This window comes from Neodiprion lecontei, chromosome 7 (genome assembly GCF_021901455.1).
Source record: "Neodiprion lecontei isolate iyNeoLeco1 chromosome 7, iyNeoLeco1.1, whole genome shotgun sequence".
NCBI lineage: Eukaryota > Metazoa > Arthropoda > Insecta > Hymenoptera > Diprionidae > Neodiprion > Neodiprion lecontei.
In genome coordinates, this window is record NC_060266.1 from 12,654,096 (window position 1) to 12,672,335 (window position 18,240).

Here is an 18,240-nt window from a genome sequence, read left to right on the forward strand (position 1 = left end):
TCTTGGAAATCGTTCCCGTCGAATTTCTTGAGATTTCGAGTTGAGATGTCGTTGGACATGTTGGATGCAAAATTTCACACACGGATTCTCGAATACTGCACGCACGCGGTTTGCCCACAATGGCTGCCGTACAACGCGCCTCGCGAAAAAAAACCCGAACGACTATTTTCAATCTTCCCTTCTCTCACACCGCACAAAGAAACTCTGCACAGTATTCAGGTGTGGATTGGGCCCATAACCTGTTGAATTAATAGCCAGTTTGGTTGTGCAAGTTTGTGTGAGGGATGGATTGGGGGACAATAAAATAGTCGGTTTTATTTTTCTTAAACAAGATGGCTGCTTTACACGCTTGTTTATTTTTCTTTTTAAGAGTACAGAGACTTGTTTACGCATGAGCGATCAGAGCTACACTAACACGTCGACCGTGTGCCTTCACGCGGACGCCTCGCTTCTCACGAACGGTTCCGATGTTGCACGAACGCCCATTCTCACCAGCAAACTCTCGATGCTCGAAAAACATTCATACCAACAATGATTTTCCAGATTATACTTTTAGCTATAGTTCCAAAATTTTTCATTATCAATGAAAAAGGTCTTTAAATATTTAGAGCAATCTTCTGTTTCCAAGTTCAACTCGACTTTTGCTACTATATACGTCAGTAGATTTCTTACTATGTTAACATTTTGATTTTTTGCATCTGCTATTGATACTGATTCCAATGCAGATTCTTCACTTAGCTTTAAAAGGTCTACTGATGGAAAAGGCTTTCTTTGTTCAATTAGCTTTAATAGTAAACATTTCTTCAAGATACTGTTTGAATATATGTTCTTTGCAAACTGCCGGGCACTCGGTTTTTCCTACTTTTGCTCATCATTTGTTTTTTATCAACTTTCCTCATCGTTTATCAAATAAATTTGAGCCGCTATGTGTTTATATGATCTAGGTGTATCATCAATACAGTTGCATTTCATCTTATGAACGACTCATTGGGTTATCTGTAATTGTGAGTAAAATTTTACTCTATACACAAATGAAGAGTCTGGAGCAAGAACCACTCTGATCTATTTGGACTGATTTTGAGAAAAACATAAATCAATGTTTGCTTTCTCGTGAGAGTACAGACGAAAGCAATCTTTCAGATAGGTTTTTCTTGGGTTCTTGCTATTTTTCCCACTTAACAGTGGTATTCTTGGTAAGTACTCTTTAATGCTATAACAACGGTATCCCTAACTTATTTTTGATCAAAAATGGACTAAAGTGATACTTGCCCTGAACTTCTCAAACGCATGTATATGAAGTACTGTACTCACAAACAGATCCAATCATACTTAATTCAATGACTGCCGCAGTGACACAGATAGCACGTGTTTGATTAGTTATGGAAATAGAAATTTAATATCAGAACTTGTGACTATTATACGATAAACAATTACCTAATAGCAATACTAGTGAGGGGTATCACGCAGAGCCTTTATTAAAACGAAATCAAAATATTCTCGGTGAATTGCAGCCCAAAAAAGAATGCCCGGACCAGTCTGCATCTCCACATGAAAAAGTCACGCCTCTATATGAAACAACCCATTCATTGCCTATGTACTGTACAGCAGCATCGAGGGAAGGTTCTTCCCAGAACGCATTCATCATGCGTTATGGCATCTGCAACAAAGCAGCTCGACATTTTTGAAGCTACATATAATGATGAAAACGCTGTTGAAATTGCTTAGTAAACTTTTCAAAGTAAGCGGTAAACCTCTTCCCGCAAAAATCACTAATGGCTACCAAAGTTTGCTGTATTTTCGTCAAGTTCTCAAACTTACCACTGTTTAGAGAGATGACAAAGAGATATGGATCATTGACATGGGATTCGCGAATTAGTGATGAATGACTATAGTGAGGAAGCGGGATGATTGTTGACGACAGATTATATTTGATTATCAATAAAGAATACTTTATTCGAGGAGGATACAGAGTTGATGCGATCTGTATCGCAAGAGAACGATAACTGACGATTTACAGGCGAGAATACACATTGATGGTACACATACATGATTTTGAGACAGCAGACAATACATGAGATACAGCTGATTTGTTTTGAGTCGCGACACGGACAAGCGGCGAGATTTGACGCAGAGACGCTAGACGGCAAGTAAACATTGCATGCGAGTGTGCGTTCATGCGTGAGGACGATTTACAGTGTCGCGAGACACACATTTAACTAATTCGATACTTTGCCGAAACAACCACCCATTTAAATTTTTCGGAAAAATCTAATCAAAGCATGAGTTCTCGACAAAAATTCAATACGTAATGGGCTACAGTTCATATGTGGATATACTTTCCTTACAATAACAAATTTAAATTGTTTATTTATTAAATCAAGTCGATAAAAAATGCCAAGTCTGCTGACCTAGGTTGATCACAAAGTTGTTGAATGCCGTCATTCTAGAATATCAGAAATTTTCGGATCTCGGGTAGAGTCTCATGGAGTCATTACAAAATTTGGCCGTGACCTAACTATCCGACTTCTGAATGTAGAATTGAATCTTTACAATTACTTTGAGCTTCTTTCAGACATGATCGAAGTAATCTGTGTTGCAGAGATCTCGCTCTAATTAGGTTAATAATCTTTAAAACTGGCTCCAAAAAACGAATCATATCGACAGATTAGACACACACAGCTTGTTGACAAATGATACATTGTTGAATTTAACATTGTTGAAGAAATATCAGGATCTTCTTTACACAGTGTGACTAATCCCGCTTAACATCCAACCATAGCAGGAACGCCATCTGTAGTTACACGCACTAGTTTGCTCAGGAGAACATTTATCTCTGGCCAGATTATCCTTCAACGCCGCATTCTTGTACTTGAATGACTGAAAGCAATTCTTGTACCGTATAGCAATCGTCAAAAATCGTAAATACACTAACTTGTGCTCGATTGGTGATGTCCGTACTTTAATTTAACTGCAAAGAAAACTTTTCACACTCCTCAAGACGTTTCGTAAGCTGGTCGTTCATATCAGTCGAAATTTCCTAAACTTTTCTAGTGTCCATTTTTTCGTTGAATTGGTGTCACTGTTTACCATATTTGTGTGATCAAGTCGAGTCATTTTTTCTCATTCTGATTTCAAGGCTTCGATTTCACGTTTCCGATCTGCCGCACCTTTTGGTTAAGACCAGCGTGCTGAGTTTTAACATGTCTTTGTACGACGCACTTCCGATTATTCCTGAATACATACGCACACAGCAAAACACCTACAACTATCACCAAAAGTAAGAATGAAACATTAATCTTTCCACGTCGATTTTTAGTAATAATTATGAAGTCGTGATCGCTTTACCGCACTGTCATTTCCACTGTAACTATCAGAGCTATTGTGATTTCAAGTGTGAAGACAATCTTTGAGTGAAATAACTCACAGAAATTCGATATTTTATAATGTAATCATTTTCACCCCACGGAGATAAGGGCATTTATGTATAACTATAATCAGACGACAAGAGACAGTAGGCTTAGGTGATCGTTTTGAGTCTTTCTCATTTCCGTGAATTCAGGAAGGTATTTAACGAGGAAATTTTTCCTCAGAGTATGACGAAAATTCGTTCATACAGGAATTATTCGACGTGGAACTTCATATTTTTCTGTGTACGTCACTAAATTGGGGATTCTATTGTTCCTTGGGACCAGGCCGATCACACAGGTACGTTTCGGCGATCGGCTTTGCTTTCCCGTAATAGGATTGAGGACAGGATCACGTGTGCCAGTATTGATGTATTGTTACCTGTAAAGAGTATTTATTTTATTCAATTTCTGTGCATACGAAGGGTGTTACACGACCGAAAGGAACTGGAAGACTTCGTTCTTTTTTCTTCATCGGAGTTACGAACTTTAGGTATTATGTTAGTACTTCTACTATAACTACATAAAACAAGCGCCAATTTCAAATTGACTTTTAGTAGCCAGTATACCTGCTTGATACACCAATTGGCCCACTTCTCTTCCCTTGACCTAGGTTTTATGCTGATTTGTTTTACTCATTTGACGAACACATTCCAGAGCAAAAGGCTGTATCCTACTTTTTCTAATAGCCGAAATGGCACACCTATCACTTGTATCATGAGGTATCGTTTATTCACTCTTGTCTTCAAATCCTCTGCAGGAAACCAGAACACGCAAGACCAGCTAGTAGAACAGGCGCCTGCCGGGTTTGCCTCAAGTCTTTCAAACCCGATGACTTCTCTAAGACATGCAACGAGTGCCAGCATAAAGTTTGCGAAGACTGCGCTTCCTATTCTACTACCGTGGAGACTGATGATACGGTGAGTATTTGAACGAGGGTTCGTCGTCACTAATATTTTGTATTTCATAACTCTCCAAGAAATTATTCAAGTTCTCCAAAATAATTCAATCTCTCACTTAATAATGATTGTCAGAAATTCCACCAAATCACATAACCTTATTCTAACTTCGAAATCTTTTGTTGATTATTAAAAATCGTTCTGCAATTTTTCAGCTCTTATAATAATATCATTTTCAAGTATTTTAAGGTACTGTTGATTATACTTGAGGTTTTTAAGGTATCTGTTGAAAAAGTCGTACATTTTGAGAACGATAAATATCATTCCCAATGATTTAAAATTTTTCCAACTTTCATACGCAAATCATTCATAATTTTCTGAAGTCTCATATGTGTACATCTTCTGAAAACTGCGGAGCATTTTCGAGAATATTCAAAATTGTAAAACATGATACAAAATATAGCTGCATATGGGATCATTAATGTAACTTATAACCTTGAGAACCACTCAACATCTAGTCGAATATTATTCCTAATTTTTCACTACATTCCATAAAATTTGAAACTGAATCGTTTTTGATCTTGCGTAATGAAATGAAATCTTACTGAAATTCAGGAAAATCAATTGAATTTGACTTTGAATCACCTTTTGAAATCGAATGAAAATTGTACCTAAAATCAGTTCGAATATTTTCACATCCTATAAAATAGAGAGAGTGCAATTTCGAAATTTTTCAGATAAGTTAAAAAATTAACGATGGAGCCAGGAATCGAACCTGGTATCTAAAGATGCTTTGCCGGAGACTTACTCGACTAAACGGCTGGGTCCGTTCAAATTGGCTAAAAATAATGTAGTGTACCGAGGTACACACATTAACAGCCACATATAGACTTCTCTAATGTGCACATGTCAACAAGTCATATACACTAGTCTAAACTGTGCTTCTACGCGACGAATTTCAAACATATACAAATTCACGGCACAAGAAAACAAAACAATTTTGAATACAGGTGATGAGAGAAATTAATGACACTGTAGTCAGGAGGGCTAGGTGGCTTGGTGGAGTAAGTCTTCGGTAACCCATCTCAAGATACTAGGTTCGATTCCTGGCTCCATCGTTAATTTTTCAACTCATTTGAAAATTTTCAAATTTGCTCTCTCTCTTTACAAAATTTTTCTCGCGAAAAAATTTATATGAGTCTTTCATATCGTTTCAAATGGACGGCTGAGTCCATTAAAATTGGCTAAAAATAATGTAGTGTGCCGAGATACACACATTAACAGCCACATACGGAGTTCTCTAATGTGCATATGTTAACAAGTCACATACATTAGTCTAAAATGTGCTTGTACGCGACGAATTTCAAATATGTTTCCTATAAAATGTGATGGTTTTTGAGATTTTAGAAAATGTTAAAATCATTCATGAGATTGTAGGATACATTATTGTAGAGCTCTAGAAGCTCAGAAACAATTTTTTTTAGTAGGTATTCGCCATTCAGTCCAAAAATAAAATTAGTCAGATGAAAATATATTCAAGCGTGCATTACGCTCGATTCCTGTATGTCACCCATCACTGTGCCGCAGCATGCCGCCAGTAGCGCAGTAGTGAAGAGGGGAAGCTAAGCGGCGCTGGCTCCGCCATGTGATGTTATCCTAGGCGTTAGGTATAATATAAAGGCCGCCGCCAAGGATCATTGGTACATAACTGACAATGAGTATGGGATCAGCGTACTGTGCATACGCATTAAGTATCCCGACCTAAAGTGCGTATCGGTTGCCGTTCTAAGACACGTGTACTGAAAGATACGTAAACCTGTGAACAATGATTCCAGGAAGGCTAATTTTTTGGTTGAGTCACTTATGTTCGTCATGTTTAGTTAGCTCGCAGCGCGATCGCCGGCTAGATATAAAGCATGCTGAATCGTCGTAAACATAATAAATCCCATGACCGTCAAATTTATCCCAAAAATACAATGAAGTGATACTTCATTTTCACAAGTTTTTTGACAAAAAGATAGTAAGGGTCAGGTCCCTCCGACTCCAGCTTGCTAGGGGCTACTTCCGGGAATGCAAACCGGTAGATGGCGCTAGTACACCGATTTACTCTGCTTACTCGGTCAATTCGAGTCGATCAGTAAAATAAAACCGCACTTTGTAAGACTCGTGAGTATTAGATGAATAATAACATGGTGCCGGCTGTTAGTGGATGAAATCGTTCACCATCCAAAAAATCAGCTTATTCCCAGTGCTCTTAGCAGATTCATGTTTCGCTGAGTCACTTTAGGTGCTACTTTGCTTACTTACAGGCATTCAGATAGGAGTCAGAGGAGAATGGTAAGGAAACAGAAATGTAGAAAGGAGAAACTATAATCGAAAATTTTACAGTCAGATCATTTAATACAAATTTAATAGAATCAATCGAATGCAATAGTTGGAGAACAAGATCGTTTTTGGATTATCAACTGCTTTCTGCAACTGACGACAAAAAGCTCACGCGACAGCTTATTTACCACGGTTAGCATTGCGGCTTTGACGCAACGAGATTATATTGCAGAAAGGTTAAGGACGAACAATGAGAGGTTAAGTAATAAGCGTTATCCCTGACTCTTTCACCTATCTTATCTAAACCCTTGAATCTTAATTATTCATTGACACACAGGAATTTAGTGCATTAACTATAATACGCTGGTAACGAATCATAACAAGTGCGAGATATGGATAAGTTAATCTTTGTAACACGTTTCTGAAACTTTGACAATTCCTTGACTGCAGACTCAAAATTCTCTCTCAGATGACTACTTGCTTCTTACAACTTTGTAACGAACTTTTTATAACTAGCTCAGGTTCTGTAGAATGAGTAACAATGGTATCAATATTATACTTAGATAAATGGTTATACAGAGTAACTTTATTTAAAAATTGAACGGGAGGTTGGATTAACAATAATCATACATATGTAATTCTTATCTTTTTGCGGCGTCATGTATTAAAAATATATGTTAATCCAGTTAACATGAAGTCGTCAGTTTCATTTTACATCGTCAAATTTATAATTGGTGTGAGTATATGCAATTAGCTTTCCCAACAGGATTCGAAGAGATAACAAACAACATGTAATTAAAACTATGTATCGATGATTACTTATTAATTTTGAGTTGTCACTCACTATAATTTGTGTTGTTTGCTAGACAGATACTGAACGACTCAAAGTTAACTGGATGGACATTTATTTTCAAGACGTGACGCCTCAAAAAGATTAAAATTATATTTAATTATTGTGAATCCAACCTCCCGTTCAATGTTTTAGGTAAAATTACTCTGTATAACCATTTATCTAAGTGTAACATTAACACCATTGCTCACTTTACAGAACCTGACCGAGTTATGAAAAGTTCGTTACAAAAATTGGTGCCGGAACAAAAGTCTCTTAATTTTTTTAATATATTTGTGAATTTTGTTTTATGATAATTATCGTACAGCATTAAGAGCCGTAAAGTCATGTAAAATAGATATAAAATATATTGATGGCCATCTGTTCAACTATTCAAACTAGGTCTAAAATTGTACATTCACCGATAGAAACAAAGAAAGGGACAAAGTCAAGTCCACAAAAACCCACAATAAACATGAGCATAGAAAAACAGTTAAAACGTCTTAAGGAGGAGCTGGTGAGTTTATCTGGTAGAAAAGAATGCATGGTACAATTACGAAATCCACAAAAACAAAACGACGAATTAGCCTGAGAAATTAGAATATTATAGACTCGAAATCAAGAACAACGGGAAATGCTCGAAAGGGTCCGTCCACGTCAAGCACAAACAGTATATAATGATGTAACATTGTTAAGTGGATTGGTGGCTAGTTTACAAGGGACAGATATTGATGTAAATATTCCTGAATTTTTCAAAGAAAAAAGTTCGAATCCGACAGATTTTTTAGATAACATGGAAAGCTATTTTAATTAGAAAAATGTCATTGGCCAATGGAAATTAGGAATTATAGAGAGTAAATTAAAAGGCAGAGCTAGATTATAGTGGAATTCAATCAAATGGCATATTGAAAATTATGATGCGTTTAAACGAACAATTCTGCAAAAATTTTACTCTATTTCTATATGCAAGTTAAGGCAAAAAATAAGTGGAGTTCTCAAAAATACAAATCACAATATGGAGCATTGCAAATGTATTTTTTCAAGCAAGTTGTCGAAGCCAAATATTTCACTCCAAAATCAGATGTGTTTGAAGGCCTAAATCACATAATGAATAGAAATATAACTAAATAACGACGCGTTACGATAGAGTCCGCATCGTGTTGTGACTATGTAAATTCAGCTAAGGACCTTTTAAATAATATTAACAATAATCCGTATGTAACAAAAAGTCATGATGCAGAACACCACTTATCTACCACTTACTCCAGTCAGGCGACAAATACTTGTAAATGTAAGTACAGGAAACAAAGTTATGCGTACAGTCTTCTTAATCGTACCGCATTTAGTAAATGGTATTATTTTTGGCAATGATTGGTTGTTCGTAGACAGAATCGTATTAGATTATGAATGCAAAACTATTAGAATAAATGCGGTGCTCATTGCGCCATCGTTCTACTCATACGGTCGGGAATCTTCAGAACAGCTAAATTCATTTACATGCAATCAAATGACGTATTATATGAAAGTAGTCAAAAGAAAGAATAATGCAGTTAAATCAGATAATAGAAAAGAATCTGATATTATTATAATTTAATAATAATATTTATTTGCGGAATAAATAGGGATACAAAATTGCAGACCCCCGTTTCGCTTACACTTTTTTAAAGCGTACTTATAGCGAGTACAATATAAATCATTAACATAATAAAATATAATTCGCATTCCATAATACGCTTAGTACTAGACCAATGGGGTACTTTATCGGGTATCAATTATCTTGAGACATTATTGCTTTACAAAACATCTACATAGTAATGAACTTACAACAATACATACTCAAGCAGGGAAAATAAAGCACTATGTGCAAAGAAAACCTGCATACGCTTATCATCCTTACCTCCACACCACAGACATCCATCCAGGACTTCCGTTTCCGCTGTTTCTCACTATTGTTATGAGCTGGGTCGGCTGAAGACCAAACCACTCGATACGTATAACGCTTAGTTGAGACTAAATTTTCCGGATATATTATTTGAATTTGTTGACACCGTTCCCCCCTTAATTAAACTGGCTTTGATGTAAAAATGGTCACTTACCTTTGTTGTTAGCAGTTGATTTTCGGGCTCTGTGGGGCGGCTCTGCGTGCTCGGCGAGGAGGTATACGGTATTAAATGACTGGTTTACACTCGATATGGGTTTAATTACAATTATACGTTTATTCGATAAAAATGAGGTTAGTTATGTACTATGGTAGAAAGGAAGTTTGTGTTTGAGTAAAATAACGCGGAGTTCGCTCAGCGCTTGACGTGATTGGATTTTGTAATAATAAATTGAGAGAAAGACTTCTTCTTAAAAGCTGACTGACTACTTCATCGACTACTGTTTGACTACTCATTGACTACTCTCTTTTAAAAGATTCGGGTGGTCTTGTCTGAACTACTTCCTGATTGGTTACCAGTATCCTTAAGGGATGCTGGACCAATCAGGAGGGCCTGATAAAATTTTGAGTTTTTCTATTCGTCAAGACTACCCCCGCCCATCGGGTACGGTGTAGCAGGAGAATTTATCATTAACTATCCCGCCTTTACCACACGTGCGGGTAGGAATTTCCGTTTTATGTTTGTATATAATAAAGATATCCTTATTTTAATGTTCGGGCCAATATTGCCCAAACAGACACTTGAGATAGACCCATACGGATCTATCCGTTGCACGTGTTCATTTCCAGAAGTTATAAAAAGGTGATAAAGAGAGCCGTATGCATGCAATGCATACGGAGACGCAAAAATAAAAGTAAAAGATAAAAATATAAAATATAAATGTATTAAATTAAGAGGTAATAAAAAAGATAAAACTAGTGGGTAGGGGCAGAGGAGATCGAGGATGTAACACTATCAATCCCGTCCTATTCCCTCCCCATGTTACCCCATAGCATCTCAATCCCAGTCAGCCATGCTTCTCTTTGCCCTTCTTCCCCTAACACCTCTGTCCTCATCTCCTGCCATCCCCTATCCAACCCCATCCCTGAGCAGACCTCCCATACATGCTTCCACAACTCCTCTTACCTCCCACAAACACTACAAAGTCTTCTCCCTCTATCCTCCCAATATCTGCCTCCCCTAAGTCGATCCCCCAACCTAAAACTAGCTATTCTTGCCCATCTTTCCTCGCCCCATCCTTTTTTGAGGTATCCTGGAATCCCACCTCCTTTTATGAACACATACTCCTTATTGCTTTCAGATTCTAGTATCTTCTCCCATCTTTCCTTTTCTTGCTTGCTCCTTTCTCTTTTCACTAACTCTTCCCCCCTCACAAGACCCTCTTCCCATTTCTTTCCTACCTCCGTCCTCTGTCTTCAAAAAACACTTTTCTTTCCTCTTCCCAGTCGTCAAGGCCTCTCCCTGCTTTTATTCTTTTCCTCATCTCCATCCTACATCTCCACGCTAGTTGCCCACCCCCTCCTTCCTCCGCCCTTTTCTCGTACTTCCAAGCTCTCATTCCCGCTTTACCTTCTAATCTTTCCCTCTGTAACTCTTCCCCTACCAGGTAGCCTGCCACTCTCCTCGACACTCCCAGTACCCAGAATCTGATAATATTAACAAAGTCGTTTTGAAAACTTATGAAAATGATGATCTAGCAATGAGCAATAACGTGATGAATAATGTCAAACAATCTGGAAAAGTATTCGAGAATATTTGTGTAAAATGTAAGAATAATATAGACCTTATGATTATTAATGACGTGATGAAAGTTATAGATAAAGAGAAAGAAAATGATGGAAATCTGCAAATAAAAATACAAAGTAGTGAAAAAGAAAATGTTACTATTAATCGTAATGAAATTGATGAATGTGATACATTGATAATTAATGATAAGAAAGAAGACGATTGAGAGGATAGAAATTCAACACAAGATTACAAATTTGTGTGAAGGTAATAATTTAATCGCAGAATTTTTTAATTGCTTCACTAGAACAATTATATGTACGAATAATGATCAAAGTTCTTGTGAAGATGTGCGAGCGATCGCGACAAGTCTTATGAGTTTAAGCGGTGAGCAAATAGTAGTTCTTGAAAAATTGCTGTGCCAATATGAGCATCAGTTTTCTGATAAAGTGGGCTGTGCTGAAATTGCTGGAAATTCAATCAAACTTGCAACTCATTAATAAGCCATTTGTAAACCGATGGTACCCCATACCATTAAAATATACAGAAGCTGTAGAGTTAGAGCTACAAAATATGTTACGACAACGGATACTAGAGCGTTCTCATAGCTCGTTTTGTAAGCCACTTCGAATCAGCCATATCAAGCTGGAACCGCCACATTCGAAAATCGAAAAATCTCCTATGGAATGATTAAGGGCTAATTAAAGACTAATTAAATGCTCTATTTTCGAATTAAATGCTCCGCGTTTTTTAAAAGAAACCTGTGGCGGTGCCAGCTCGACATAAACCTGGAACCGCCACACCGAAAGAAACGGAAAACACGTAAAATTTCGGAAAAGTTTTAGGGTCATAATTAAAGGCTAATTAAAGGCTCTTGGAATTCCTCATCTTTGAATTAATTGCTCGGCGTTTTTTTAAAAAAACCTGTGGCGGTGCTAGCTCGAGATGGACCAGACTTAAAAAAAAACGAGAACGAGGTCAAATTTCAAAAAAGTGTGACGGTCATAGTTATAGGCTAATTAAAGGTTCCTGGAAAACCATCCGCTCGAATTAACTGCTCCACCCCCGAGGGGGGGAAACCACCTCAAAACTAGAAAAATTGGTGTAACTCATGGACGCAACAACTTACGGAGTTCGTACAGGCGCCGAAATTACTCCATAATTAAAGGCTCCTGGAAAACCATCCGCTCGAATTAACTGCTCCACCCCCGAGGGGTGGAAACCACCTCAAAACTCAAAAAATTAGTGTAACTTTTGGACGCAACAACTTACGGAGTTCGTACAGGCGCCAAAATTACTCTCGAATCAAAGGCTTTCGGCATATCACTCGCTCGAATTAACTGCTCCACCCCCTAGGGGTGAAAAACCACCACAAAATTTAAAAAATTGGTGTAACTTTTGGACGCAACAACTTACGGAGTTCGTACAGGCGCCAAAATTACTCTAGAATTAAAGGCTCCTGGCAAACCATCCGCTCGAATTAACTGCTTTACCCCCGAGGGGTGGAAACCACCACAAAACTCAAAAAATCGGTGTAACTTTTGGACGCAACAACTTACAGAGTTCGTACGAGCGCTAAAATTACTCTAGAATTGAAGGGTCCCGGAATATCACCCGCTAGAATCAACTGCTCCACGCCCGAGGGGTGGAAACCACCTCAAAACTAGAAAAATCGGTGTAACTCTTGGACCCAACAACCTACAGGGTCTCTAGAGGCACCAAAATCACTTTAGTCAACGACTTACACTGCCCTTACAAATCGAATGCTTCACAGTCCACCCACAAGGGTGTGATTGACACACGAATTTCACGAATCAACGGAATAGTTGGATGGAACAGGAACCAGGATTTTCAATGCGAAAAAATGTTCGTGTCGCGTGAATTCGTTAGGCAATTTTTATGTCTTCCACTTTGATTTCAGCATCGTCACCAACGAACGTCATCCTAACGCAAATGACGCATTGTTCTTGCAGTTATTGATTTCACTTTCGGAATTGCAGGTGAATGATGGAGAATATTTATTGTGTACCTTTGTTCATACCATAAATAGTATTCGTTACCGCCACCGTCGTCACCATTACAGGAACCCAGCCCTTCCTTCCCTTTCCAGACACTAAGTACAAAGAAAGACACAGTGGTCTAAATTGTGTTGCAGGCTTGAGAAAGTGAGTGTGTAATATAAAGAAAATTCCTACTCCAAATTTCAAATTTTCAGAAGCTGCCAATTTTTTTTTCATGGCCTGGGAGTCAACGACAGCCGGGTCGTTTTGGCACAATCAATTTATTTAATGAATCATCCGTGGAACATATAATAGGAATATGAACATCTTTTAACGCACCGCCATGATAAGGGCTTACGGAAGAGCTTGATTTACGATAAACAATTAACAAAAAAAATTCATAGACACATGTGCGAAAGTTTTTGTACACATTGATTGGAACATAAGAATTTCACAAAATATCTTCTTCCGCCTGAATTTCATGACAGAACTCGACTCCCACCCATATAAGCAGGCGTAAAAATCTGAGAAAATTTGTATTTTCAAGGATGAAATTAATTGCGATGCTTTTTTTTAGAATAACAAACGCGAAAAGAATAGTGTTTCACCTATAAAATAAAACGACGGTCGTCCAGAACTGTGAAACTGCGCTGGGCATGTGGCACGTGAGCGACGAGGCTACAACGCTGCATCTCTACCTGTCTTAAAGACGATCGTTGTTGTTCTGAATTATTGGAAGACTATCATGAAGTTTTCTTTTCATGTTATACATTTATTCAGTGAATAAATTCAAATTCTAGCGGAAAGTTGTAATAGATCTTTTACCGTAAGAATCGAGACTCAAATATACGGGTGAAATTCGCAAAATTCCAACACTTATGTGGGTGGAAGACGAGTTTTGTCGTGGAATTCAGGCGGAAGAGAATATTTTTCAAGTGTCTTATGTTCGAATTAATGCGTACAATAAGTTTCGCGTATACGGCTATAAATATTGTTTGTCAATTTTTTTGCTATAATCGTAACTCTCCCGTAACTCCCCGTCGTGGGGGTGCGTTGGAGGTTGTTCATATTACTATCAGGGTAGGGCCCTCACGCGGATCTCGGGGTATGCATAAGGCATTTATCCAGCGATAAAAAAAAATAAAAAATAAAAAAAAAAAACGGTAGCGACAGAACGAGAAAACCGGTAATAGTCAAGGGAAAAGTCAGATAATTATGATGAACCATAGGGAAAAACGTACTTTTTTCGTGAATCCTTTTGCAAACTTCTGCAGCAAGTCTTCGTAATTTCAGTTCAGCTAACTTTCGGAAATGGTATCGTTGAATTTCTAATCAGTTGTGTGAAACAGAGAATTACTATTTGTTTTTTAGATCCAAATTTATATATTCAAGGTACACAACTTTGAGAGCTTTTAGTCGTAAAAACTGCTCACCATTATCTAAGTTTCGTGTTAAAAAGTTTGGAAATTCTGCATCTTTTGACGGGAAAAGTCACTATGCAGCGAGAAGAGTGCGTAGAGTAGGTAGATATCGAGCCTGCGTACTCTTGAAAGAAACGGGCCTGCGAGTAGGTTTTCCAGACGTCCGGCTTTAGCCGGATATGTTTGGCTTTTTACGATCATATCCGGCCAAATATTCACGTGTCCGGCCTGTCCAGCTTCTGTTAGACTTTTTGTCAGTTTTACTTGTCGCATGCATCTGCAGATGCAGCGCCTGCAGAGCGAGTGAAGCAATGCGGCATATGCCGATTCACGGCAGCGGCTCACCTTTTTGTTTATACTACTTGCAGCAGGTTTTGTTTTTAGTCGGCCGTAAGAACGCGTGGTGTGCTCAGCTTATGCATTTTAAACATCAGTCAGCGGTAACCGTATTTTTAGTGAGTTAGTTTTAAATAAATACCAAATGATGATGGGACTAATTATTGATGGTTGCTAGTTATACTGGTTAATTTTGGAACAAAACTGTGACTTATTAGTACTCAGCAATGTCCACGGCCACCTACAAAGCTGCAGCCACCACTGCTTACGGGGCAGCAGGTAAGCATTTTTAAACATTTAAAATACGTAATCGAATTGTTTTTTATTATGAAAGTTATGTCAGGCCTTGAAAACGTATGTCTGGCTTAAAAAAAGGTACGCTTGGTTATTAAAATAATATATGTCCGGCTTTTAGGCCAAAATGTCCGGCCAAATATAGCGCCGAGTCCGGCTTTTGTATAATGGGGTTGGCAACCCTACCTGCGAGTCGACTCTGGGCTTTGTCGAGAAAGATATTTGTTTGTCACCCCCGGGGGGGTTATTTCGGTGATTTATCCTGCGTGTGAGTGAAAAACATTTAGTGAAACGTTTTGTGTGTCAACGAGAGTAAGGCTTCAAAGACCGACGCAGAGTGCTGAGCTATATTGAAGGTAAAGTAAACAGAGAGTTCTATTATGAAAGATTGGTGAAGGGAATGTGCGTCCCAAATTTCAGCTGAAAATATTCAAAACTGAAGGATAGAAGGATAAATGGAGTAAATCCTGGTGGGAATGAAAGTATAGAAAGATTGATAAATAGAAGGGCCACAATATCGAATCTTTAAAACAGGAAAAATATCTATTGTAGAATTTAAAAAATTTGGAAAATCCAATGATGGAAAATTGAAAAAATCAAAAGATCAGAATGTATAATGTCAAAATGTACAATCGTCAGAATGCGTCTCGGTCATACAAAATCATACCCAGATTCTTGATTTTGCTTTCTATCTTTTGATCTTTCTATATTTTGCCTCTGCATTTCGACTTTCTATATTTTCAATTTTATATACTTGGACTTTACTTGGATATGTTTCGATTATTCTATGAATGAGATGTTCGCGTCTTTGAAAACTCGATCTCCTTGTCCTTCTATGAATCGGCTATTCTAATTTTTTACTCCCACTCAAATAACTTGAGACGGCTTAATTTGAATTTTTTTATGGTTTAAATATTCTTGTATTTAAAATATATGAGCATGTGAGGTCTGGCTTGATATCGACTGGGTAACCTCTGCGATTTATTCCTAGTATCATCAAACCTCTCGTACACTCCAGCTGGCCTCACCGCAATTGTCGTGTACTGACCGGTTCCACGAACAGGTGATTGTTCCATGTCAGCGGAACGTCGAGTGGTTGCCGGTGTGAAGTCAATCACGCTAATTAAACGGAAACAGAACAAATCTCTGTTTAACGGATCAGCAAGACATTTTGGGATCTCGTCTAAAGTAACCAAGCGGACATCGTCATCCATTTCAAACATAAGGAATGGTCCTATGGGCATAAAATGAAGGTAAATATAATTCTTACAACAAAATTCTGATAATATTTTATATAATATATAATAATCTCCTCGAGAGGAGAGAGGGAAGCCGGGAGAGGGATGAGGTAAGAGAACAGGGAAGAGTTAGGAGAGAAGAGAGAAGAGAAAAGCAAGCACAGTGAAGAAAATGGTAGAATCTAAAAAATAAGAAAATTGATGCATCAAACTAAAAACTAACCAGTAGTGGTATATTGGTGGGTCGTGGGTGCACCGCATTTTGCACATGTTCCCCGATTTCTATTCTCACGGAGTTTCGTGAGAATGTCCTTGAATATGTAGGGATCGAGTAATTCCTTGCGACCGATTATTAGCGTACGCAGCTGTTTGTTAATAAATTCGCATCCCTGGGAGCACGGTGAAATTTCTCGGATGCTTGGTGTATTTACAAATATCTTGCCAACCAAGTAACAGACATTTATTTCGCAATCAATTAATCGATTGTTTCCAAATGACTGAATAGATCTGTGTATCTCAATCAAGATCTTAGCTCTCAGTTGATAAGAATGCGCTCGCAAACCATGGTGCATTATATCCATCACCAAATCAAAAAGCGGATTCCGACTTTGTAAATTGCTCACAGCTTCTTTCACCTCTAGTCTGTCAAAGGCAGAAACAAGGACACCGTGCAAGACACTGTCGACGGCACAGGTCCTGACGAACGAATATTGTTCCTTGCCAACCTTTGAGGCCTGCAGAAATAATACATGACTTATAATAATCAACGATAACAACAGCATTCAAATCAAAGTAACCTAGTAATGAATTGTTAAAAAGTTCGTTTTCTTTATCCAGCTTGTCGTCACGCCGTAATTTTTGGTCATTCAATTGTGAGGGTCGTGGCAGGCTTAATGATTCCTCAATTTTAGCGTGAGTCTGATTTCAGAAATTTAAAATAAAAAAGTGTTTCAAATTTCTTTGGTTTTCACTAACTTCGTAAGATATCAGCAGACTGCACAAGATTCTGGAGATTTCTAAGGATTTCAATGGATTCACGCAGAGGCTCACACCTGATTTTACAAGTAATCAACCCTTTGGGAGGATCAATGCAATACTGAAATTTCGAATATAATTCTATTCCCAGTATACCTGCATCGTTGTATTTTAGTTCGTAGCATAAATAATTCAGTATTACCTGCAGCGTTGTAGTATCTCCATTCTTAATGATCGGAATTTTTTGCAGTTTTTCACTGGATATGGCATCGAAAGTGGTGTGATTTTTATCTAAGTATCTGGATTTTTTGGATTTTATTGTCGCAGCTGTTAATCCGCCCCAGTCTTCGAATTCTCGAGAAGCGAGAATTTTGGTTGTGCCCTCAAGTTTGGTACAATCCAAGCATACCATGGATTTCTTCACCGCTTTTGATGACTCCAGTTTAATAGATGAGGAACACAGAGTACATGACTGAGCAATAATTTTTTTTACAGGTCGCGTTTGAGATGAAGACGCAGCTACGAGAACTTCATTGTTCTGTACTGACAACGAGCTAATCTCGGGATCTGCTCGCATTGCTGGTTGGAATTCAGAGAAACCATCCTGAGCTATATTGCTAAGAATAATATCGTGGCATTCAGATGAGTCATCTACGTTAGGAATATCAACATAAGAATCGTTGAGATTCATACTACCCTCCGCACTGTTTGCATTATCAACTGTTTTGGAGAAGATATTTGCGTGGGCAATTTTCGTTCGACTATTGATGTAGTTGATATGCTTGGCCACAAATACGTCCGCCCTCCACGGCTTAGAATCATTCCTCAATAGGTCAGTTTTAATTATGCTAAAC

The 18,240-nt window shown here is 38.0% G+C and overlaps 1 protein-coding gene across 2 annotated transcripts in view; it reads left to right on the forward strand.

The window, feature by feature from the left end:
* LOC107217405 (regulating synaptic membrane exocytosis protein 1) overlaps positions 1-18,240 on the forward strand; it is a 1,749,170-nt gene that overhangs the window by 550,770 nt on the left and 1,180,160 nt on the right. For both annotated transcript variants that reach the window (XM_046745888.1, XM_046745889.1), the window contains exon 5: positions 4,165-4,324. In XM_046745888.1, coding sequence (XP_046601844.1) covers positions 4,165-4,324 — 160 coding nt within the window. The remainder of the gene's footprint in view (positions 1-4,164; positions 4,325-18,240) is intronic.